Source organism: Episyrphus balteatus, chromosome 3 (genome assembly GCF_945859705.1).
Source record: "Episyrphus balteatus chromosome 3, idEpiBalt1.1, whole genome shotgun sequence".
NCBI lineage: Eukaryota > Metazoa > Arthropoda > Insecta > Diptera > Syrphidae > Episyrphus > Episyrphus balteatus.
Window position 1 is genome coordinate 29347030 of NC_079136.1, and position 26669 is coordinate 29373698.

Genomic DNA, 26669 nt, shown 5'->3' on the forward strand with positions numbered 1-26669 from the left:
GTAAAATCATCTTTTTGAAAAATTATCTGCTTATTTGATTACTTACCTACATAATTTGTCATTTTTTAAATGCGAATTAATTTTTGTTTTATAAATGAATAAATTTGAAAATATTAAGAAAAGGTTTTTAATACTAAACATTTCCGAAAATAATTCAAATTTTTTATTTGTCAAATAAAGATGAATATTCAAAAATTTGAATAAGAAAAGGAATATCTTGTATCAAACAACATCTGTTCCAATAAGTTATAGATTTTATTTGCAAGAAGGTCAGTCTCTGCATTTTAAAAAATATTTGCGACACTTACTCAAAAAAAATTTAGGAAAGTACCAATGTTGAATTACATTAATGAGGTGTATTTTTCTTTAGTCAGCGCATATGCCATAAAAAAAAAGCAGAATTGGCAGAATTTTTTTTGTTCAAGTATAATGCTGGCAGAATTTTGAAAAGCAGAATTTTAAAAAGCAGAATTTAGAAAAGCAGAATAGAAAAAAAGCAGAATTTTCGTTAAAAAAGCAGAATTTTGAAGCCAGAATTTTGACCCGATCCCATCTCAAAAACATGAATTCAATTTGTCTTGCAGAAAAGAATATTTTAAATTTTCATTCTTTTATTAATTTACTTCACTAAAAAAAAATGGGTTACCAAGTTTTCTATCAAAGTTAACTTAAAAAATTCCAATGCAAATAGAAAATTCCTCAATCCACCATTTTCTTTTTATAACTAAAAGTAGGTACGTACAAACTGTCAAATAAATCATTCCATCCACTAACACAAAAAAAGGTCCTTTTCACTTCCATTCCAAAAAATAAGGAGCTAAGAACAATTTTCTAAGCGATTAAGATCGACAATATTCTCCAAAAACTTAATAGTAATTCGGCCATTGTTTCCTCTTAACGCGATAAAATCAAAGTTTTCTTCCTTTTTTCTTCCTTTTTAGTTTGTGTATTTCTTTTGTTACAAACGCTTTTCTAATAGAACAAGATAAATAAACCAGAGAAACTGTCTTCTTTCTAATGTATAGTTATTTTTTTTCTTCTATTAATTTCGGAAAAAAAAAAACAACAAATACACATGCAATCGCATAGTGGCAATAATATAATGTGTTTTAGAGGACAATAGCACTTATAAATTGCTGTGCTCTGTGTGACGTAACGTGTGAAAAAGTTTTCCTTTTCCACATCCAATTGGATGGATACACAGAAAAAACACCTTAATGGAGACTTGCGCATTTATACAGAAAATATTTTCCCTCCTTGCGCTCCTTGCGAAGGGGTAAGTATGTGAGTGTTAAAAAGTTTTCTTCTATTCCTTTCGACGATATAAGGGTAAAAGCCTGCCATACTTTTTGGCATAACTGTGTGTCGACGTTTCGTCTAAGGGATAAATAAATTTTCCAATACACACACAGATTTTGTGCACTAGAATCAGAAAAGTGGAGAAGCGCCAGGGGAGGCTAGAGCTACACAAGAAAGGAATAACTAGGGCGCTTTTGAATGTTTTTGACTCTCTCACAACTTGGGGGGTTGGATTTTGAATACAGCCTGGCACAAGGCAGACAGAAGTTACCTTTGCTGCGGCCTGGACGAACGGTGGTCGTTGTCGTGTGCAGGATTTATCCAAATTTGTGAATTCAAAAAGAAAAAAAAAAAATAAGATAAAAGATAAATTAAAAATTTAATTAAAACTAAACAAAAAAAGTTTTAAATTAAATCAATTTAACAGTAGAGGCCATTTTTATTTGGTTTTGTGTATTAAAATAGTTTAGTTCTGTTTAGTTTAGATTTTTAAAAAAAGTGTGCATCACTCAAAACCAAATTTAAAAAATTAAAAAAAAAAATTTAACACGGGTTTTCGAGAGAATTGAAAAGAATAAAATTTCAAAAATCCTTATTTGAAACCGCAGAAAAAAAAAAATAAAAAAAAAAATTGTACAAGATTAAAAACGGTGAATTCAGTGGACTTTAGTTGATTTTTAGTTTCGGAAAATATAACAAAAAAGTTTTAAAATCGACTGTATTAGTGTTTGAGTCTATATCAGACGACAGTGGCGTCTTCCGAGGGTACCAGTAGCGGTGGCGAGTCCGCCCTGTTTTCCAAATTAGGCGGATCTCTGTTCGGAAGCGGTCCAAATTCACCGCAACGTGTGGTTTCAAATATACGTGGATTTCTATCAAATCGACTGAGTAATATTGCTCCACCAGATACAGGTAAGTCTTAGAGAAAAAAAAAGTTATATAACTTTTTTTATTCCGTCGGAATCAATGATCAACGAAACGACAGTGGGGTCGTCCAAATTAAGTACCTATATATTTTTATTTTTTAATTTCCATCATTTTCCGACACTTGAATCGGATTACATAATAGCTTTTTCTCAATTATGTACCTGACATTTGGTATCTACACTCATTTGTAGGTGCTTATTGATCGATAAAAAGGATAAGGTGGAGAAAGCAAATATGGAAACCTTTCTTCATACCTTTCCTACCGTCGCGTCAGTACCTAGTACCTCCTCTATGTAGGCAATGGGAGAAAGCTTTTTCTCTCTTTTAGTTCTTTTTTTTTTGTATTGAAGCACTTTTAGGGACAATTGAAATAAAAGTATGCCATTTTGCAACAAATGAGTATCCTTAAATAGGGATTTTGAAATGTATCTGGATCGAATTCAATTAATTTTGAAAAAAAATCTCTAAGTTCTTATTTTTTCAAAAAAAATATTTTTTTGTGATTTTGATAATTTTGTTGGTTTAGCGCATGATCGATAATTTTTTTTCCTTCTTGAAGTAATTCTTAGCTGTTATCAAAGTTATTCTTAAAGAAAACAACTATGTATTTACCTGGGTTATGTTTAAAACATAAAAATATGCTTAAGGTATCATTTTGGCTCTATATTTAGAACGGCAGAGTTTGCGTAGTCAAAAAATTTAGTAAGATTTTATTTCATTCAGAAAATCGATAGAATTTTTTTTTCTCTTTTTTGTATTATTTTTGTTATACGGGTTGGGTAGATAAATTAAGAATGATACTTACAACGTTATTTTTTTTTTATATGTTCGTTGGGTGACATTTAAGAACAGAAAAAAATACGTAAATGGTGTCAAGCGGATAGCTCTTCTCACAAAGGTTAACATTGACTTAGAGAGCACTTTTTGTACTTAAAGTCTTACGCAACCTTGCTGCTGATATCTACTACATGATTTGGATGGGTAAAGAAGAACGCTGAATAGTTTTTTTATTTTAGTTATTTTTAGCAAAAAGTAGGTGTACTTTGGTTTTGAAATTTTGATCTTGGAAAGTGTTAGTTGTAGGTATCTTAATAGTTTGTATAAATATATAATGTTTAAAAATCAGTTTTTTAGAATTTTGACATTAAGTTTGTCTTGGTATTTTGTATTACTACGCTAAAGGCTTATACAAGAGAGTTAAGTTTTTGTAAGAGGATAAAAATTATTATGAAAATAAAGTAAAACTATAACGAAAATATAAGTTTTTTAGAATCTGATGATTCGTGCAATGCGGAAGGTTATAAAAATCAAAAAACTTCAGCTGAAGTTAAAATTTCATTTAAGGCTTCCAAGTTATTATTTTTTGCAGAATTTTCTTTTAATATTGATTATAGATAACTTTAACTACAGAATTCAGAAAAACTACTGAATTATTTTAATATCAGCTCATATGCTTTACTTTTTCCAAAGAATTTAAAAAAATTATAAAACGATATTATACCTGAAACTCTGAAATAAAAATTTTTGAAATAAACTACAAATCCAGAGTAATCAGGCATCATCACAAGACATTTTAGAAGTCAATATAAGCTCAATAGAAGTTAGTCCTTTTTTAAGTTTAACCCCAAGTTCATAAATATAAAAGTTATGCAACATTCCAAATTTTATTTTTTCATTTCGGAGACAGCATACTTTCAGTTCGGTTTTTTTTTCAAAATTTGATTCGTTTGTCTATGTTTTTGATTAGTCTTTTCTGTACTTAATTGAAACCCGTTTAAACTTAATCTGGTTTTAGAGCTGTACAAACGAGGGCGGCGGCCATATCTATAGCAAAATACCTTAATTTTTTCTATAATTTTATTTAGTTTTAAACCATAACAACTTGAATTACAACTAACATTTTTAATTTTTCTTAAATTTAAGTTGAAAAAGTTTTCAAATTCCGCTTAGGGATGAATTAGTTTTAAATAATATCCTTAAACTGAATTTAAAAAGCAAACATTTTTTCGGCAGATCGGGTATTAAGGTAGCTAAAAAAACAAATTCAACAAAAGCATTAAAATACCAGATTTTAAGAAAATTTTTTCTTACAAAATGAGGATCATATCCTTTAAGAAATAAAATTGTTAGATATACCTAACGATTTAGGTGATTTCCACATTTTCGTAAAAGTGGATTAACTATTTCGAATTTTGTGACTCATCAAGTAATAACTGATATGTCCTGAGAAGTTCAAGAAAATTATTTCCTCAGAATCAACCTTCACTCATATTAAGGACACTAATATGATGCAAAAATTTCACTCATAAAGTAGGATGCAAACAGTGTGTTGAAATAAAAGGTTGATCGTAATCATCGGAATCATGAAGTATTTCATTGAAATTTAATTTGGGAACCACGAAATAAAAAATAAAAGACTGCATTCCCTTTTTTATTTATTATGAGGTACAATCTGCCAATGAACTCTTTTAAAGTTTTAAATATGAACAATGTACATGTTTCAAAACACTCGCAACATAAAAACTGATAAAATGTATGCATTAGATTTTGAAAAGATTATTCTGAAATTAGTTTGTTATATGTTTTTTTTTTTTTTCATCTTCCATCGATTTTCTATTGAAACCAAAGATGAGCGATGGATTGGGTTTTTGTCTGCTATCTTATACAAACTTTTCGTTTTTTACCACTTCACTCGATAGACTAGTTTTTCGGTAGTAGTGACATTTCTGTAGGTTGAGTGGAAATAAACTCCACACATTTTATTAACACAGAATTATTTCAAATAAACGGCATTTGTCACAAATCTCAGTATCTTCATAAATCGTGATATTGACTAAGGGCACAGTTTACTGAGTTGTTTAATGCACCATGTCGCCTAATGCCAATATTTTCACATAGTCGACCTAGCGGACTTTAGAAAACACCGGAAAGTCTCGAGCATTGAATTGTTCCAGGCTAGCTTACTAATTGCTGATCTCTTTCTAAAGCTTACCTCATATTCGCGATAGTATTTAATGACATCAGGCTTGCCAAATTTAAATGAATTTATATCATTCATATCATTTTTTTTTTTGGAGATTGTAGAGAGAAGTTTTTTGAATTACTTTTTATAGAACAAAATCGTACGGTACAACTCTTAGAAAAATTTAATTGTCTCAGAAACGCCTTAAATGATTTAAAAAAATGCCATTTTGCACAAGGTCTTTCTTTTTACTAAAACAGTTTTTTTCGAAAATCGAAAGTCATTATAGACGGTACCTGTCATACACGGAGAAAACATAACGCCAGGGACAACTTTACTTCTAGTATATTTAATCAGAATAAAGTTGAATATACCAGAAATAAAGTTGAATATACCAGAAGCATAGTCATCCCTGCCTTATTTTTTCTCTGTGTACAACCGTTTTTTTTAATTCTGAATTTTTCCCAAATGACTAAATCAATTTTATTAAATTTTGTATAAAAAAGCATTTATACAGTTTTAATTTTATGTAAATCAAAAATAAAATTTTGAAGATATAAATCTTTGGGTTTTTTAATAACAAATTGATTTTTTTTTTTTTTTGGAAAAATCAAATTTTCGAAAACGGGTCATTGCTGTTTTTGAAATTTTCATTTCGATGTTGACTTTTATTTACTACAATAGGACATACCAACTTTATTTTATAAAGAATAAAAAAAATTGACACCGTAAACCGGCAACCAAAAACCGACTAAGTACAGAAAACCGAATTGCACTTTTACACACAAAACTTATCTAAATTTCAGAAGTACTTAGCAAGTGAAAATAATGTTCTATATGCTTTAATTAAATGTAGCCTTGAACTTTAAGCCGAAAAGGCGATACAAAAATGTTAATGAATGATAAATATTTTGCCACCAAATTTGCCAAAGGATTTGAATATGCATTCTTCAAAACATTTGTAAACATGTGCATTATGTTCATGTATTTCTATTTTCTATTTAGATTCCGAAAGTCTAAGGATTTCTTTCATTGTGATTTATTATATTTAAGGTTAATCCGTTAGGTACACTAACGTAGAGTCTGTAAATCAAAAAAAGGACTCAACTGAATGTTTTACTTGCCAACTCTTACCTTCTATTATAAAATGTACCTACCAACATAAATACCTTTTATAGAAATCCATAATTAAAATTGAGTGACTGTCACATTAATAAAATATAAAAGCATTAATAAGTTTAACCTCATTCATCACAAATATATAAGCCAGTTGACACGCATCAATAGAGAACATACATATATAGGAATAATAAATTTGATGACTATCATAATCCATAAATATGATTTCGTACTAATTAAATTAGCATGTGATTAATTTATCAAAATCAAATATACAAATTGTGAGTTTTAATGATCATTAGTATAATTTTATTATAATTGTATACCTTCGACCTATACCTGGTTATAGAATTTGAAATTAATATCCCGTGAATTTTGAAGATATATAATTCTCTTGAAATGAATATCAAATCAGCGTGATTGAAACCCCTTTTGATTCAATTCACTGAATTATAATTTAATTAATTGATTTATTATAAGTTCTATTCACAGTATAAAAGGGTTAAAAATGTTTGAAATAAAATTGGTTGAACATATTTTAGAACTTATCAAATAAATATAGGTAACCATAAAATAAATTCCTAGAAATAGAGGCTAAAGTGGTTAAAGTATTTTTAACCCTAGAAAGCTAACCTTCGTCGATTTGACGAACACCAATTTTATTTTTTCTGTTTTTTCGGAAAAAGGGGCTTCCGATTGCATTCTCAATTCGTGTAACCCGTGTGTAAAAAAATCGTTTTTTTGCTTTTTCTGTTAAAAAAATAACTACTTAACATGAATTATTTAACTTCACAGAAATTAGTTAATAACTTTTTCTTAACAGCGCAGTTAAAAATCACTTCGCCGTTTCGACTAGCACAAACTATTGTACTAACTAAAAAAATGCAAAAAATATAAGCATTTGAAAATTTCTTCAATAAATTTTCTGATCGCTAGCGATAAAGTCAAATGCCTCCGCTAATTAGCGAGGTTTCGCACTTTATTTGGCTTTTCTCGCTAGTTAAAGACATTGGGCAGGTATCCCAAATGAGTGATTCATCATAACTTTACCACACAAAACTGACAACTTAATTGCTCTTAAACTGTCATTAAATTTGATACCTAATTACAATCCAATAAATATCCTTGGAAATAGAATATACCTATTCCCTTGTTGCGGAACCTTGTCTTCGCTTAAATTTTCTCAGTTAATTACAAAATAAAACCACGCAGCTATTATACACGAAGGAATCACATAATGAAAATAACTTACTTAGTGTCTTGAGCCCTTGTCAACCCGTCGTCGTCGTTCTATGAATTGATAAAAAAAAAAAACTAATTTCATTAAAGAAGAGATTCCATAGTACAACATCAAACTTACTAGATACAAAATTGCTCCTTGGTTTTCTATTAAAGTTATAAAACAACAACAATGAAAAAAACGTAAAAACCAAACACCCTTATAGCCTTGTTTCTAGCACCCACCATCACCTTTTCGGTCGCATCGAAGCAGGAAGGGGATGCGTGCATAATTTCTTGTTTACCCTCAAAATTACTCGCTCCTTCTTCGGTTGATGATGAGGATGATGGAAACAGAAACTGTTTTGTCTTTATCATCACCCCTTGGTTGGTGGTGTCCTTGCTTTGTGTATATAGTAGATTTGTATCTTCCTTTTGGACCAAAAGCGTTATCCTAGATTATTTCATCCGTCATCCCCAACCATCTTTTTATGCGTTGTCGTTGTCGGCTGCTGCCGGTGAATAGAAACAATACCAAATGCGGTTGTGTAAAATAGCAACCCCTCTGCAAAGTTAGCGGTTGTATGTCAAAACAAAAGGATAATAAGGAATACAAATTGCTTTTACGGTTGTTCTTTGATACAATCGGGCTACACAGAAAGTATATTAGATGTGGGGTAAGAGAGAAGGGGGAAATCCTATATCAGTAACGTCGGAACCAATTTCAAAAATATACATCCATTTTTATCCAGTAACAACATTTTTGACACCAACCATCAGAAGAAAGCTAATAATACTGATACATACAGGATCTTGTAATGTGAGGGGTGTGAAGATATTGATTGGAAAAGAATTAGAAAGTTTGTATACCTACGAAGAGCTCAAGATACCCCATATATTCTTCTCGAATGTCCTTGTTTGCATATTGATGAGCAAACAAGCCCCAGATGACGACATTGTGACTCGTGACAGGTTAGCCCTGGATTAGTATTGACATTATTTTAAGTGGTTTCGACACAAGTAGAGTAGGTATAATACAGGATACACAAAGTAGCTTGATATTGGAATATAATCTTTGTTTTTGCTTAAATCTATATATCCTTCCCTTAATACTTTTTTCGTGTTGTCATATCGTTTGATGGTTCTGGTCTCTCTTGGGAATTGTTGATGCTTTTATTATTTAATTTAATTTTATCCGAGTTTTTTTTCTGTTGTCTTAAAAGGATTCTTGTATCCATCGTCCTTACATGCTTGTGTGGGATGAGAGAACAAAAAAGAAATAAATTTCACTTGATACTTTTTAACATTGATTCTTTCTTCTGAAGGTCCCTAGGGACTTTCAGTTAACGTTTTTTTTCGGATTTTTTCATTAAAACTCTTAAAGTAGCTTATACTTACCAGAGAGTTCTTCTTTTCATATATATGTATAATGGGCGAATGGAGTCGTAAATTTCACACGTCATGGATAATGCGTTTCGTTTCTTAAGGGCTCATGTCCTTAAAAAGGAGGTGGGATAAATTGTTTTTGTTACTTTGTAACTAGACCTGGTCTTTTTTGTTACTTTGTTTTATTTTTTTGCTTTTATTTATCTACGATACATGTGAGTTTGTTTAGATCCTAATAAAAAAAGAATGTTTTATTTTAGGTATACCTAGTGGCGTTTCAGTTTATTATAAGGGTAACTTATACCCCAGAGGGTAATAAGTTTCAGTTCAATCATCTATTAACTAAATGAAGCTACACAAATGGCTATTTTTCATAGCATTTTTGCCGTAAGAAACACTTAAATTCGTATTTGTTTGTTGTTTGTAGCGTCACAGCTACAGAGCTTGAAGAGATACGATAGCATAGGTTTCTAAAAAACATAATAAAGGACTATGAAAAAAGCTCTTAATAATAAATTTTGAAATATTGTTTGTGGGCGCTTCATATTTATTAGGCCTTATATGGATCTTTTTATCTATTTTAGGAACATTTAATCTTCGAGCTTAATGTAGGAGTGCGTAGGTATATCATTTTTATCTGAGCCTTTCTAGGGTTTTCGTGATATAAGATGTGAGTAGAAAAAATGCAAATATTTTGTATTTTACATTAAGTGTGGTAGTGGTACCGAACGTTTATCAGCGTTTCTAAAAGTTGCTGCTTTATGAAAGTCATTCATTTTCTTTTGGAGTTTTTTTTTTGCTTCTGCCTTCATAAGGTCGCAAAAGTTCCAAGATGTTACATTTTTTAAATTCACAGCCAAAAAATTGATATTGAAATCAGACTTTTGGGTTTTTGGCAGAAAGCCCAATAGTGCATTTTTTTTCTTTGACCTGGAGGAAGTCGATTTTCCATGGTAAATGGTTCATTTAACAGTGTAAGGCTAGGAACACACATGCGATTTTGATCGCGCGATTATTCAGTCGCAAAAATGGATTACAAGGATTTCAATGTCTGTGAACAAACATGCTTCCCGCTATTAAAAATTTGAAAATTGTGTCTACAGTCATTGAAATCGTTGTCATCTAATTTGCGACTCGCATCGCATGTGTGTTTCTGGCCTAAAGATATCAAACAAGACTTCCAAATTGTCTTTAAATAAGTAAGTATTGTTTTTACGATGATTTTATTAGGCCTTCCAACCAAAAGTCTTTAGAAATTAGGGTAACCACCTTTTTACGGTCACTTATGTCCACGTGACTGCTGTAATTTTTTCTCAATTTCCTTCCTCAACTAAATTTACCAACGAATCTGACATAAAATTTTCGAGAATCGGACAGCTGGCAATAAAGTGGTAAACATCTTTTCTTTCCTTGAGGCTAAAAATATCAATTTCGGTTGGAAGAAATATTTTCCGTCTGCTTTTTTGGTCTTATTAATTATTGCAATGAATAAATTACGCTACATTAACTTTCTTTATATTTGAGCAGGGGTTTCTGACTTCTTCTTCACACAAAATCGGTAGGTCCGGAGGATGTGGAATTTTAATAACACAGTTATCATTGAAAGTATAGCAATCGATTTAAGAAGAAAAAACTTCCCTGCATGTCGAATACATACATAATTTCAACAACATTAAACTGCCAGCAATCCCACATTCATGCACCACACAGCAGCAGCAGTGGCACGACATAAATGGATCTTTTCGTTATGGTCTACAAATTTACTTCCAATACAACGTTCTCACTGAAGAATAGCCCCGTTCGCCTCATCTAAAGTTAAGGTCTTATACTCTTGACCAATTTTTTGATTCTGACGTTCAAAGATCCACTTTTAAATTCCAAGTATCAACCACCTCCATTCCTAAAAAAGATTATCATTTTAGAATTTCTGAGGTCTACAATCTGATTCCAAAGATCACAGTAGTGCTCCAGACGGTTGATCTTGTGCTGCATCCCTGCAACCGATTTTGCCAGAAAAACATTTACATCTGCAAAAATGAGGCACGGTATTCGTTAACCTGCGAACTCAATAACTCCTCCAAATTCCGCGACATTATCAGTTTCCTTTGCCTTCATTGCTTTCAGCAGATTTACAACTTTGCTTGAGATTCCCATAGCATAATGCTTATAAAAAAAAATCAGCTCTATTCTGAATGAAAACTCTCGAAGCATTGTATTCGTGAGAAGGGCTACCACTCAAAAACTTCAAAAAAAAATTGCACCCTTGTTTTGCATCACTATTAAGGAGAACGGAACAATTTTAAAGCGGAAAAGAAGCAATATTTGGCAATTTTTCGATTGGGAGCGAACACAATTCGCAGGAAGTTTTCATTCAAGTAGAGCTGAATGGAGTCGAAGGCAGTTCGGCAATCTACGAACAGAGCATATATTTTTTTTTCTGCTATCGGCAATGTGGAAATCTGATCTACAGTTGTAGTTTTTCCTAAAACCAGCTCGAAGCATATTAAGAATGTTTTTATCGTTGACCCAATTATATTAATTTTTTTAGCGAAAAAAGGTACTCGTGCGTACAGTAAAGGAATTCTGTAATCTCTACCAATATTTACGATATTTTTTTAACACGAACTTCAACAGTCTGCAACCTTAAATTAAATCTGCCCTTCAACAGTGGTAATTTATACAACATTGCCATACTAAGTTAACCCTTTAAATGCGTAACTTTAGCCATTTAATTCCTTTTGCAAACTTGAACTCTATTTACTAATGCGCTTTATCTAACCATTTTAACCACTAAGGCTACAGAATTAGAGTGCCTTAAAATAAAGTCAAGTTCTCCAAGACTTATTGGATAAAAATAAATTTATCCAAACACTATCCCTTTTACAAATTCAGACTTAATTAGTCTTAACCTACTTTTGAGGTTGATTGTCGTCATTCACTATATACTCCCCAACCAACTTCTGGTAGAAAAAAATAACAAGTGGTCACCACCACTTGTCTTGACCGTGCTCGTTGCAATCAAACTAGATTACCCTATTCGTCCAGTGCAGTATTTGAATGAAGGTGTAATACAAATTTTATCATTTATTTTGCAGGTGTGTGTTGGTATTCGATGATGCAAAGCCATTAAACAACATCACCACATGCTCAAGCCCTCTAACAATACAAAGTGGGTGCACTCGTGCTTCTCACATTCAATTTGTAGAGCTCTGCGACAAAAAAGAATTACTCAATGGCTTAGCAAATTGTTTCCAATTCATTAGACACCCCCTCTTGAGGGTTCTGCAGTAGTTTCTTCTTGCTAATATTTTGTTCACCCCTTTTTTCTGATGTTCATCTTTATATTCTTATGTGGGCCGTAGAACTATTTTATTGAAGTGACAAGGTTTGTTATCAGATATTAAATTAGGCATGGTCTGAAGCGAAAATACGACTCATAACTGCCTGCCATGTTGTTGAGTTTAATTATGTTGTGATACCTACCTTTCGCTTGGTCCGTCGTCATATTGAATAGGACAACCCCCAATTCATTCAAAGCCCACAACACAAAAGACTCTCAACCAAATAATAATAAAAAGGAAATATACAATTCCAAGGATAAGAACGGAAAAAAAAAGAAAAGTTCAAACGAAATAAAAAAATAAATTGCACACTTGTACTTTTGTACTGTGGTAGAGAAAAAAAAAAAAAAAATAGTCAAGCTTGTGGTAGGGGATGGGGATGACTTGTCTGTAGTGCACTAAAGCTGGTGGTGTTTGAAGTAATCCCCATTTATTAAGGACTTAACGAAGCCCTAACTGTGTTTCACCGAAAATTAAACTTACTTCTACAATTCCCTTAATCCCACATTGTGATAAGAAATTGAAAGAAATAAGAAAAAAAGAAGATAAAGACAAGGGAATTTGTTTTGATGATGGGATGTCCGTGAATGTCGATTTGAAAAGAAAATACAAAGAAAAACCTGGGTAAGGTAGATAGATACTCAAGAAAAAAAAGAAATACAAATTAAAAATAATTTGATTTGATTTTTTTTTTCTACTTTTTTCATTCTATCTCAAGATTTTCTTGAAAATTTCATTTTTATTTTAGAACCATAATTGAGTTTTTGATTCCGTCGAATAATACTCATACCTACATCGAATATTTTATTCTGAAATGAAATTTTATCTTGGATATATTTGTGAGATTCGTTTGGTATTTGGGAATTTGAAAAATACATTTTATATTAATGAGAAAAATAAATAAGGTTATTTGTATTCCTGTGTAATCAAAAAATTATGTATAGAAATCCACAGATTTGTGGAAATAATATCGAATCCTTAATAAATATTGAAGATTTCTCTTCGAAATGAACAAAGTTCAAAGTTATAGAATTATTATTTTTTGATTAGATCAACATTTTTGGGAATATAATATTAAATAAAAAAGCCATTATTACTATGGAAAATTTAAACATATAATTGCATCGAAAGATCGAAAATGGTTTCCTATAGGACCTTAACTCGATATTTTCAACGCCACTCCTTTTTTATAAAATCTTATGTTGCAGCCCATGTGTTTTTTCCCAATTCTGCAAAAATTCAAATCGAAATTAACGCCAAACGTATGTTAGGTGTGTTTTTTTTTTTGTTTTGCACTGAAAAACGACAATGCGACATTTGAAATCCTTCCAAATGTTTGGCACCACTGCAATTTACATATGCAGCTGTCTGTCAAAAATGTTGCTTTTGTTTTTTTCTTTTTTAATTTTTAACTCCGTAGTGGAGTGGCCATAATGGATGCACAATTTTTTTTTTCACATAAAAACAAAAACTATTACTATACTCTAAAGCTACATTTAAAGACGTAAAAGACAGTAAATCAAACGTGAATTTATGTTGTTGTATTTTTGCCTAATTTTTTGCTAATTTTTGTTAATTTTGTGTTTATACTTTTTCAATAACCTAATCCGAATTCATTTAAGATCTTAATTTAAAATGTTCATCTTGTGGACATCAAAATATTAATACTGCAAAGCAACCACGTCGAACAATTTTTCATTTATTTTTCTATTGAGAGTGATTTTCAAACTTCGTTTTCTATCCTTTTTTTTGTGTTGAACATTTTGGACCGAAAATAAACAATTTTTTGCAAAAACAAAAAATGTTGTACATTCTTAAGCTACAATTCAAGACCATAAACACTAACATTGGTTGCGTCGTGGGCAGGTTTTGGCCACACAGAGAAAATACCAAAGCTTCACTTTTGATAATTCTGTAAAAATTATCGATAAAAATACATAGTACCTTGGCATCACTGTTTTTATCGAGACAAATGTAAACTGTTTTTCATTTGTCTTGTCTACTTGTTCTTTTTAATGAGTATTTTTGTTTTTTATTTACTGTCGTTGTTTTTACACAATTTTATCCGGAATTGCAAAAAACACAGCTATGAAAGACAGCTCTTGGAGGCATTGTCAGTTTATTTAAAAAAAATAATTAGTTTAGGAGGGCTTAAACCCGGACTTCTGGTAGGTGGTCCATTATACAGTTTTCATTACGGCCACAGTGATATTAAAAATTATACCAAGTAACCTTTCAGAAATTTGGGTTAATTGCCCAAATTTGTGTGTAAAAAGGATCAAGTGAAATACTATCTTCAGGCCAAAAGCGCATTATTAGATAACTTCTCAATCTGAAGATCCTCTTTCAAAAAAATTTGGTATCTTTAATGTATCCAAATTTCAAGATACTAATTGGGCTTAATCACATCAAAAAAACATATTAATTTTATGTTTAAAAAAAAAACTGTTCCATTTCTTTTAAAGCTAAAGGCTAAAAATCTAAATAAATTTACCAAAACATTCAATCGACCTATTAAGTTTGTATTTTTTTGCTCATCTTCTGTTTTCGCAAAAAAAATCAATAGAATTTCCATGCAACATGAACATGAGTTTGAAATTTTACCTGTTTTTCTAGTTAAGTATCTTGAAATTTGAAGATGGAGCAATTTTTGCCTTTGAGCTATATGCCTTACCTTTATCGGCCCCTTTTTTGCCCTACCTTACTCATACATTATCCATTTTCATAGACATAGGTACACAGTAAAGGTACTACAAATCACAAAAGGTTGGGTTACAAAAAAAACGAAAAGTTATTCCACATTCAGTAATGACTCGACTCGACCGTAAAGCGTAGGGAAAAGCGTCAGGTGTGTCTGTGTTGTGCCTTTTCTACATTATCAAGTATAAGGGAGCAAAATACATGGACTCTAGAAAATATTTCATGGTTTGTACGGCAGCCCGGGGTTTAACTATAGGACGGGTCTACACGGCACAAAATATGATGATGAATGATTCAGTTGGGAGATAGAATAACTTCCCCCATTTCCATTTTCATCACAAAGTTTTTGTGTACACGAGGGAGGGAGAAGGACAGAAGGAGAGTCCAAAGAGTGATGGTTGTGTTTTTCTTTTAAATATAACGAGGACAGAGGTAAAATTAGATGAAATTCAAGTGGGTTCGTGACCCAGCACCATCACCCACCTTTTTTTATCTTTGGTCGCATTTTCTGACTCAAACTGAATTATACCAACGACCAAAGACCAATGTGCGTTTTGTATCTGTATTCATCTACAAATACAAAGGTATATTATTTGACTAGATACTTAATCATTCAGCAGCGTATGCATCCTCAAGAGGATAGTACTCATACTCATGCACATTTTGAGTTATTTCTCGAGTGTCCTTTTCAGTTTTTGCATTGAAATAAATAAAATTCAAGGCACAAACCGACTGATACTAGTGCCACAGATAATTCATAAAGTTGTTTCTTGGGTATTTTGAAGGGTAGGCAAAAGCAATAATTTTTGCCAGGCATTTTTCAGTTTGTATAGATACAAAACATAACTGACCCTTATGACCCACCCAAGTGTGTCAAAAATTAAAAAAAAAAAATGGTTAAAGTATGGTTTTGTGACAGCTCAATATATGATTTACATGATCTTTGTATTCAAATTGACATTTTTTGTTTTATTCTAGAAAATTAATTACTCCTTTGTAGTTCAAGTTGGAGGGTCACTGTGGCGTATGTGTAACTTTTTTGTATTAAATAATCTGAATTCTGAACGATTAGTTCATATCAGCGACCAGATATAACAGTCAACCTTTATTTTCAATCGGTTTCTCTCTGATAGTTTTCACAATTCTTTAAATAGTTTCGGTTAAGGTTTGAGATTTATTTTTAAAAATCAAAAATAACGGTTATCGGTTGAGATTTATTTTTTATTTTTTTAAATATCTCTCAATGGTTAAGATTTTTACAAAAAAATAAATGGAAAAGGTCAACCTTTAACCGTTTTCGCTGAAAATAAATCAAAAATGGTCAATTCAAAGGAAAATGTCGAATATTATGTCAAGAATGTCTTTATATTGCAAAAATAAATATGAAAAGGATGTTTTTTCTAAGTTTATGTATTAAATAATGTATGAACTAAATAGACTCTCAAAGTTCTTAAGACCCAAGATTATATCTCTTTTCGTTTAAAGTAAAATCTAAACACGAAAATGTGTTTTCCACTGTGATTTGAGTCGCTGGGACGAGAAGCACAACCAATGCAATTTCGAATATTTCAGGAGACCGATGTTCTAATATCTAGGTCAAAGCGTTCAGCTTCCAGAAGCGTTTTCGCCCGCCGAACTTCAAACGGCTATATCTCGGAATTTTGAAAAAAAAAAAAAAAAAATTTGATGCCAAAAGGTAGCGGGGACTCTAACCTACATTTGGGTACAAGGTACAACTCCCATTCCTGTAGGTGCACGCGTTCTCAAACCGGGAGAACTTAAAGGTAAAAAAAAGTTAAGCCCGATTCTGAAAAAATAGGCATGATGTGGCGGTTTAACATGGAAGATGATTTTTTTTAAATCTGACAATGTGCAAAGCGTAGGCCCATGACACAAGCTATCATTTGGCATCACTCCCAAAAACTGCTCTCAAGTGGTTTAGCTTCCAGGAGCGTTCAAAGATTCGGGGATTTTTCGAAATTTTTCTCGGAATTTTGAAAAAAAATTCAAAAACCCGATTTTACCACTATCAGGTAGCTGAGAATACATATAAGCTTTTATATGGCACCACTCCCATGTCTCTAGGAATTGATACATTTGCAGATGAGATTTATTTTTTTCTCTCAGCGATAAATCTCACTGGTTGACCGAAACATAAAAAAAAATACAAAATAAAGGTTTCTCTCAGACCTTGACCGAAATTTTTCTTTTTTTAAAATAAAGGTTATTTTACTGAAACTTTTAGGTAGTCTTTCAAAAATGTCAAACAACTATGACGTCTAGAAATAATATTTCATAAAATAATATTTTAATTTAATTTTTTAGTTTTTTTCACAGTCGATTATCTTTTCATCAAGGATTATTCCCTTAAAAAAACCTTGATTAAAAGATAATCGAGTATGAACAATCCTGGCCCTTAGAGCCAATTTTTCACTACCTAGATAAACCCCAGTTAAGGCTCTTTCCTACGAATATACTTTTTTTTTATACTGACTTTATTCTTCTGGTAGTCTAACTGACGATTGAAAAATCAGGACTTTAGGAATATGGAATATTATAAAATTAGTTATTTTTAAAATACAAAAAAAAAAAATCACAAATGGTTTTGAACTGTTTTGTTTTTTGTACAATTAAGAATTTTTAGACAAAAATATTTTAAAATTGTTAGAGCCGTTTGAAAAATAAGCCTAGTTTTTTTTTTTGAATAAAAAAAAAAGTGCACATGTGCAAAGTCGGACCTAAAACCTTACCTTATGGTCTCCAGAAACGATTTTTTCAAAGTACCTATACGACAACTTGTTTCAGTCATCTAAACGAGAAATTCTGTTCTCTGAATAATATTAAATAATTACTTAAATGGAATCCTTAAGACAGTAATTTTTATAATATGAATAAGGTTTTAACCTTATAGTCAACATTTTTCAAAAGCCATATTCTTTTTTGGCTTCTTCTTTTAATACATTATGACAATTCTCTTGGAAATAAATGACAAATTGATACCGTTTTTTTTTCTTTGGCAATTATTGTTTTATTTCGTATGGAACACCCTGTCACACAAAGATGAAAAACAAAAACTCCCCAAAACAATATTTAATGTTTTCATAACTAAAATAATTTCACTGCTTGCTGTCACCCTCTTCGTGCCAGCCTTAATTTACATGAAAAACTACAACGTGCTAGCGGAAGTTACGTAAATAAAATCGCGCCCTCTACCTTTTATTTTTGTTACCATGTAAATATACAAAGTTGCAATATGAGTTGAGTATAGTATAGAGGAATTATCCCAGCTTGAAATACAAGAATCAAACACCAACAACACCAATAGCAATGGATGGTAATAGAAATAGATATGAAACCTGGCCTATAATGTAATATACCGTTATATTATTATGGGGATGTTATATAGAAGAGTATATCTCTCTAAACACATTCATATATAATGCTCCGTGACTGAAATATCATTAAACATTGATGTATAATATTCATGTGAATATTTTATGACATCCCATATGGCAGAATATACAAGAGAGAAGAACCCATCAGGCCAGGAGGAATCAGACACCGTCATGTGGGAGTGGGATATTGAGTATAATATGATGTGAGGTTGAGGTTCAAAAACTGATGTGGAAGCAAAAGAAGACCGCCGGAAGGTACATCAACATTGGTTTGGTTTTTTGTTAGGTATACATTTAGGTAGAGGTATATGTATCTTTGCAACATTTTCACATTTTATTTTACCAACAAGGGGATGGGTTTTTTTTTTTTGGATGAGTTTTTGTCGGAATAGCGGTCGATATTTTTTTATGAATTTTTATTTATATAAATAATTTATTCCTTAACTTTTTATTTTTTTTTCGGATGTATAATTTATTTGTTTGAATGTATTGTGAAATAAATACTGAAAAGTGTATACAGTAATTGAAAATACATCTCATAATAATAAACCTATATTGTATAGAATAAATAATAAATAAGAGTAGCTTCGATGTATTTATTAATTTGCATTGCAAGCAATTGGTAGATATCTACACAGAGAAAAATAGACCACATAAAATAGAACAAAAACAATAAGATTTCTCTATGGTTTTCATCCAAGAAGGAAACCTTATTAAAACAATCGGGTTTTCCTTATTGTTTTAAAATCTACAAAAAATTAAAAAAAACGATGACCAGGCTGGGAATCGAACTGGAGACTTCAAATCATTAGTCGCCCGCCTTACCACCTGAACCAACCTGCCATGAATATATTGATCGCGATTTTTGTTCTAGTGCAAAAAAAATCAACTTTTCAGTCAAATTTTAATAAGATTTTCTCTATAAAAATAATAAGAAATCTCCTTAAAAAAACCTTATTAATCGTTGATTTTAATAAGATTTCCTTATGAAATGTATGGACGGTAAAACAATATGGCAATCTGTTAGTTTTTAGCGGGTCATATTTTTCTCTGTGTATTGTTTCAGGAACACAAGAGTTTTTCAATATGCAAAAGGAAATAAAAACCCACTAAATTACGCTTAATATATGTTTCCAAAAATAAATCTACCAATATTGAATACATTTTCAAACAAATTATGTATGTAGGTACATATGCCGCTTTTCGATTTTGCTTCAAGATTCTGCTAAAATAAGACTCAACTTCATATGTTAAGATGAAAATTTTCAAAAAAAGGTGTATAAGCTCCCTCATAACTTTAGGGTAAGATCAATTCCAATTTCGTTCATTGATGTTTTCAATAAATTAAGCCTCTACTTTACGTAATGAACAACAGCTCTATCCACAACGGAATTTCCCCAAAACTACACCATTTCGTTTTGAATTCGGTAATGATGTAAATATGTGTAGTAGCTATATTTCAAAAGTCCTTGTCGAAACTGAATACTGAATACAACATCGTCCTTCAATAAACAAAAACTGCACTCAACGAAATAAATCACCCCTCGGGGTCAAACTTTAATTTACTGTTTCCAAAGTATCCAATTTATTTTCCCTTCCGAAATAGATTGAAACATTATTATTATTGTTCGTGCATTTAGAATGAAGTAGCTACACACGCTCTTGCTACTGTAAAGGCCATTACAGGAAGGAGCCGATAATTACAAGAGAATCATTATGCCCGAGAACGGAACTAAAACCAAAAATACAAAATACACATGGTATCCTGGTTCATTCTTTATTGTTAATGGTGCAAGTGTTATAGATTTTGTGGTAGAAAAATATTCTGTCGATTAAATTACATCGGTTTTAGCCATTATACAGAGGGAGAAAAAAGCTAAGAAGCTTTGTCTAACCATAAGAATAAATTCAACCACTCAAATGAAAAAAACATACAAAAGAAGTACGTACCTGAGGAAAAAATTGCGATCACACAAAAGAAAGAATTTTCCAAATTTTCTGTACTCTTATATTCAAACGCGAAAAACATAACCAACCCTCTTGTTATTTTTCTGAATAATTCTTCAGACCGACATACACGACTAGGTTAGACTCCACACAGCCCGCAACCTTTTTTAGTACAATACAGGAGCTTTTGGTTTTGAAGTGGCTTTGCCGCACGTCTACTATACGACCGTCGTCGACGTCATGCAACAATAATTATTTGAGCCCCTTGAACTCATTTTATTTGCCAGGGGGCGCAAGTGTAATTATAATTATTATTATGTTCTCGTATACACGGCAGACACAACGCCACACCAACTAGCCACCTGCACAAAACATGACACCCCACGTTATCCTTGTAAAACTGGATACGCTTTAATGCTACAGTGAGTGAGTGTATGTTATTATTATTTTTTTTTTCTTTTCATGACCATGGGTTCACTTGATTTCTATTCTATGTTAAGAGTCCAAGTCAAGTACAGAAGCGTGTTGTATAGATATACATATGTACATACACTCAAAACCTCATCCAAAAAAATATGCGACTTCAAACACGAAGTCGGAAAGGCCAGTCAAGTCGTTTGGTCGATCTAACTGTGATAAGGCGAACTTTATTTTCAACCCTCATTTTACTTCCATGCAATCGGTGTAGCATAATTTTAAACCTTGTAAGAGTTTTTAGCAATATTCCTAGATAACCATACCTTCTATGGTGTCCTTCGTTAAGTTTAGTATGTATTATCCTTCCTAGTAAATTGCATGTTCAACAAAATTCTTTTTCAGACAAAATTGTATTTAATACTTAAAAACAAGAAAAACAAAAAACAAATCGATAAATTTTATTGTAGTCCGCCATTTCTTCTAGAAAGCTCAGTCATCACAGTCCTCCCCCTCAAGAACAAAAGTATATTCTTTATACCTTTACCTAAGCATTTTTAGCCCCGTGTTGACTGGGCTGAATTTTAAGGTTCGGCCTTCGTGAGTTTTATAATATCCTTCATGCGTAAAATTGTTTACATTTCGTTAATTTTGCTAAAGGCTTTTCTATTGTTCCAAATGGAATATTGTTAGACGTTTACCGTTCACGTTCATTCATTTTAATGATTATTCAATATTTGTTCGCTTTTCTTTTTTGCCCTGTTTAACCTATTAATAAATTATTTTTTAATTACATAAAGTGTACAGTTAACTGCCTCTGATGTTATGCCCATGTAGACTAGAGAAATATTGTGTATACTTGAGAAGAGTCTTTAGTGAATTGAAGGGCGAATATACAATGTTTGGTAGTGATGGAAGAAGTTTTGCAGCTGCTAAAAAGATTAAGTTCGCTTGAAATTTAGAAAATTCCCAAGCTACATAAAGAAGAAGAAATAATGCTATGAGTGGGTGAAACTTGTTTACTAGTTGAAATATTTTTTTTAAGGATTTAAAAATTTAATATTTTAGCCGGGTATGGTTTGTTTCGCTTTTCTTATTTCGGTTTTTGGTTGTTTCGTCTAAGTCGATTCGCTATTTTATTGTTTCCTATTTTTATTGTTTAGTTTTTTATTTACACTCCTGCTCAAAATTAACGCACACTTTTTTCTTCTCTACTTTTACCCGTGTATCTTATTTAAAGAGACTTTGAAATTCTTTGGAATATTTTTTTGTGTTTGCGTATTATTTAGCAAGTCGAAACAATTCTCAACTGCAACAGTATTACCAACCAAAAAAAAAGATGAACCAAATTTAGCAATTCAAAGTCTGAAAACTGATACGTATGAAAATAATTTTTGTTTTTTAAGAACAAAATTTTTAAAATGGAACCATGTGACATTGCTGTCCAATATTTTTATGCAATATACTTGGCATTGTCTCCTCTAGCGCATATAACAACCTGGAGTCGTCCGTTCATTCCACTTATTAACTTTTGAAGATTTTGTTGTAACACTTCTTTCACTGCAGTTTTCAATAGATCAAGAGAATTGCTTAGAGATGGATTTCGGTCGAGAATGCATATTTTGAATATTTTCAAGACATGTTCTATTCAATTTAAATCCGAATTTCTGTGTGGTCAATCTAAAGCCGGCATATTGAAATCTTGAAGATATTCTCAAAGCACTCTAGCATGCATTTTCGTGCATCAGACTAAACTGTGAACCAAATCTAGGGGTGATTGGAATCGGATGCTGTTCGAGGACGTCAGTCAAGTATCTTTGGGTACTAAACGTAGGTCTAAGAGGACTCTTTAACACCGTAGGTGTTGTAAGGCAGATTTTACTCAATGAAATTTATGACTCTTCTTTAAAAGGTTCGCGGGTTAACAGACAGACTTTAGCAAATCTCTGTCCAAATCTTCCCCACAAACATTTTATTCCATAGCTTGAATTTAAGGTCACTACTGTCTCATTTTAAAAAATAACCATGGTACTGTGGCATAAAGTGATAGAAGGACTTTACTGTAAAATAAATAGGATGTGCGTTAAATTTGAGCAGGAGTGTATTTCGACAAACTTATACTCCGTTTTCTTATGACTTCGTTTTTAGTTTATTTTGTTATTAATTATGTACTTCGTTTTTTTCATTATTTCGTTTTGGAATTAAGTCGCCTTTAGTTCACTTGGACTTAAATTATTTCGCCACCATTTGTTTCGCCATTTTTTTGTGGATGTTAATAGCCGCGCGAATTATATTATAACGATTTGCTTATCTTTAATCCAAAAGTCTTCAAAACCCAAAACAATTCACAAAACTGAAGACGGAATAACCAGATGCCAAAATAAACTTAAAGCGAAATGAACCTTGGCGAAACAACAAAATCAAGAAGACACAAGGCGAAGTTATAGTTGGGCAAAGTGATCGAAATACGAAGTAAACGAAAAACCATATAAAGGATGGCGAACTAATCAAAAATAATTGTGTCAAAAACGAAATAACAGAAATCGAAGTAAAAAAGGCGAAACAATAGGCACTCATTTTAGCCAAACACCTCATTTTTATAAATGATCTGAAAAATAGAATATTGGAGATTTCAATCTTATACTCAAAACTGTTAAAACCCTTAAGAAAATTTAAATTTTTTAGAACCTACAAAATTTAAAATATAAGGAAATAATAATTTTTTTTACAAACCACATATTTTCTATAATCAAAAATACTCACTCCACTATATTAATTTTTTAATCCCCACTGAAACAAACAAATTACTAAGCTTGTATCACATATAAGTTGAATCCTTCTTATTAACCCATTTATGAAATCCGACTTTGAAAAAATTGTTTTAGGTTGGTGTTTTCAATACGAATTACATATCCATTTTTCAAATAAAAACTGCTTCTTTTAATTTTGTCTTATCAAAAACGCATCCGAAATTTCCAAATCTCTATATAGTTTAAGAAAAGTTTTAACAAAAATAATAACCATTAGAATTTCTTTATGATTGAAATGTGTGTTTATAGTGAAAATAAAAAGAAGATATTATAACTGTAGTCTAAGAAAAAAAAAATTACTAAAGAAAAAAAAAACTACTAATCACTTTAATGTTCTTAAACAAAAAACAAAAACTGTTCATTAAAAAAACTTTTCTCTATAGGACAGCCTTTATCTTCACAGAAACAACATTTCAATCATAAAAAAATAAATTCAACTAAAATAATTTCATTGTTTCAAAAAATCAAAAAAAAAAATAAAAAAAATCATTCTTGCTATAAAAAATTAAATAAAAAAAAAGCAAAACAATTAATGACAAAAAAATATTGTTTCTGTGTCGTTAAAGGTTGTCCCATCAGACTTGATGCCACCACCACCACCAACACAATAACTTCAAATCATCTCTAAACAATAAGTCCAACATGACTTCGACAGGCGCACCCAACTCCAGCCGCCTTACATTATCCGCAGTGGAACAACTGCGATGATACCTCGAACCAGAGTGATATTAAAAATTGGATAAGTTTAAGGATCGTGATCTTCCAAGTAACAAGCTGAGCTTGTGTCAAAGCTTAGTAGACAAATTTTTTTTCAAACGTTAAAAGAAAAAACAATCACAATGTCGTTCACAATACCGGTAATAAACTTGGAGTTCCGCGAGGTCAAGGAGATCGTTTGGGAGAAGATCCAGGAGCCTGTAATGCAGCGCCGACTGATCCTTGTCATCGTATCAATTGCCCTGCTTCTCGATAATATGTTGTACATGGTCATCGTTCCGATTATCCCCGACTATCTGCGTTATGTGGGTGGCTTTGACGATGGCACTCCAGCACCTCTGCTAATTGACAATATCACTGGAAAGCCAATTCCCATGAAACACGATCACCACGGACAAGACTCTGCCACGGGAATTCTATTCGCATCAAAAGCCATCGTCCAGCTAATGGTAAATCCATTCTCAGGAGCACTCATCGACAGGATCGGTTACGATCTACCCATGATGGTTGGTCTGATCATAATGTTCTTGTCGACGGCTGTGTTTGCCTGTGGCCGTAGCTACAGTGTGCTCTTCTTCGCGCGTTCACTTCAAGGTGCTGGATCGGCGTTTGCCGACACCTCGGGACTTGCCATGATCGCGGATCGTTTCACAGAAGAGAACGAGCGTTCACAGGCACTAGGTATAGCCTTGGCATTTATAAGCTTTGGCTGCTTAGTAGCTCCACCTTTTGGCGGAGCTTTATACCAATTCGCTGGCAAAGAGGTTCCATTTCTAATTCTGGCCCTAGTCTGTCTAATCGATGGCCTAATGCTACTTCTCGTAATGAAACCGTTCAAAGAACAACTCAGTATGAGCAAGGAAGTTCAACAACAAACGATACCCATATGGAAACTTCTCATCGATCCCTACATAGCTGTGTGCGCTGGCGCTTTAACAATGTCTAATGTCGCTCTAGCCTTCCTCGAACCAACAATCTCACTTTGGATGGAGGACAATCTAACTACGGATAATTGGAAAATTGGAATGGTGTGGCTTCCAGCCTTCTTTCCGCATGTTGTCGGAGTTATCATTACCGTCAAAATGGCGAAAAAATACCCGCAGCATCAATGGTTGATGGCTGCTGGTGGATTGGCACTCGAAGGGCTGAGTTGCTTCATCATTCCTTTTTCAAGTTCGTACAAAGTTCTAATGATTCCGATTTGTGGAATCTGCTTTGGCATTGCGCTCATAGACACTGCCCTTCTACCCACACTGGGTTACCTTGTAGATGTCCGATATGTTTCGGTTTACGGTAGTATCTATGCCATTGCTGACATCTCGTATTCGATTGCTTATGCAGTGGGACCAATTATTGCCGGTGGCGTTGTCGAAGCCATCGGTTTCACCGCCCTCAATTTCCTCATAGCCTTTTCGAATTTAGCCTATGTACCGGTTCTACGAAAACTACGCAACATTTACGATTTTAAACATTTCGAAAACGAAGCAAATATCCTCATGCAAGATCCACCCAATAAGGAGTATCAGACTTATGTTATGCACGATCAGCAGCCGGTGGATGGTGAGTTTAAGAATCATCTGGAATATGGTCAGCAGTATCAGCAGGAGAATACTCAAGAAACTACATTAGATCAGCAGGGTTATGAATATCAACAACAACAAGCTGAAGCTGTGGGAGGTTATCAGAATGCCAATTCTGGTTATCAACAATATCAGCCAGGTTATCAGGAACAGGGTGGTCAATATCAGCAGCAGCAGCAACCACAACAAGAGCCTTCAACTCGACATCTTCCACAGCAACGTGTTGCGAATCCCTTCCAACATCAACAGCAGCAACAACAACAGCAGCAGCAACCAGAGCCACCTAGTGGCCCGGGTGGGCGAACAGTATCAAATCCATTTAGACAAGGATTTTAAAATGTTGTCTTATACAAATTTAGCTGTAGTATATTTTTGTTTATATATTTTCGATCGAATATCGTACATATTCCGTTGATCTCAGAAAATTATTAAAACAAATTAAAAGTGTGTTGCGCATTCGTTAGTAAACAAAACAAAAAAAATAACTATAAATATTTAATAGATACATTTTACAATCTTCGTGTAATTTTCAACAAAATATTGAAAAAAAAACTGTACATTTTAATTTCGAGGCTGTATGATAAACATTTTTATTATTATTTTGAATGTATGTTGTTATATGTATTTAAATGTATTACAAGTTCTATTAGGTATTAAATTATTGAGAACGTGTAGTTATGTTGTATTACATTTCAAGGTTTAAAAATATTTAAGTCAATACTAAGAAAAAATTATTACAGATGAAATGAATGAATATTATTAATTTTTTCTATTTTTAAGGAGGAGGAAATGTAAGTAAAGTGAGTTTTATATTTTTAAAATTATATATATAATTGTTTACATTAATTTACAAA

General features: G+C 32.2%; 1 protein-coding gene across 1 annotated transcript; it reads left to right on the forward strand.

Moving 5' to 3' along the window:
• The first annotated feature begins 1551 nt into the window (after positions 1 to 1551).
• Positions 1552 to 26402, forward strand: LOC129917234 (vesicular acetylcholine transporter). Its single transcript, XM_055997653.1, has 2 exons — positions 1552 to 2211; positions 24085 to 26402. Exon 2 carries the CDS (start codon positions 24358 to 24360, stop codon positions 26149 to 26151), a length of 1794 nt encoding a protein of 597 aa, XP_055853628.1. The 5' UTR covers positions 1552 to 2211; positions 24085 to 24357; the 3' UTR covers positions 26152 to 26402.
• Positions 26403 to 26669: the final 267 nt, after the last annotated feature.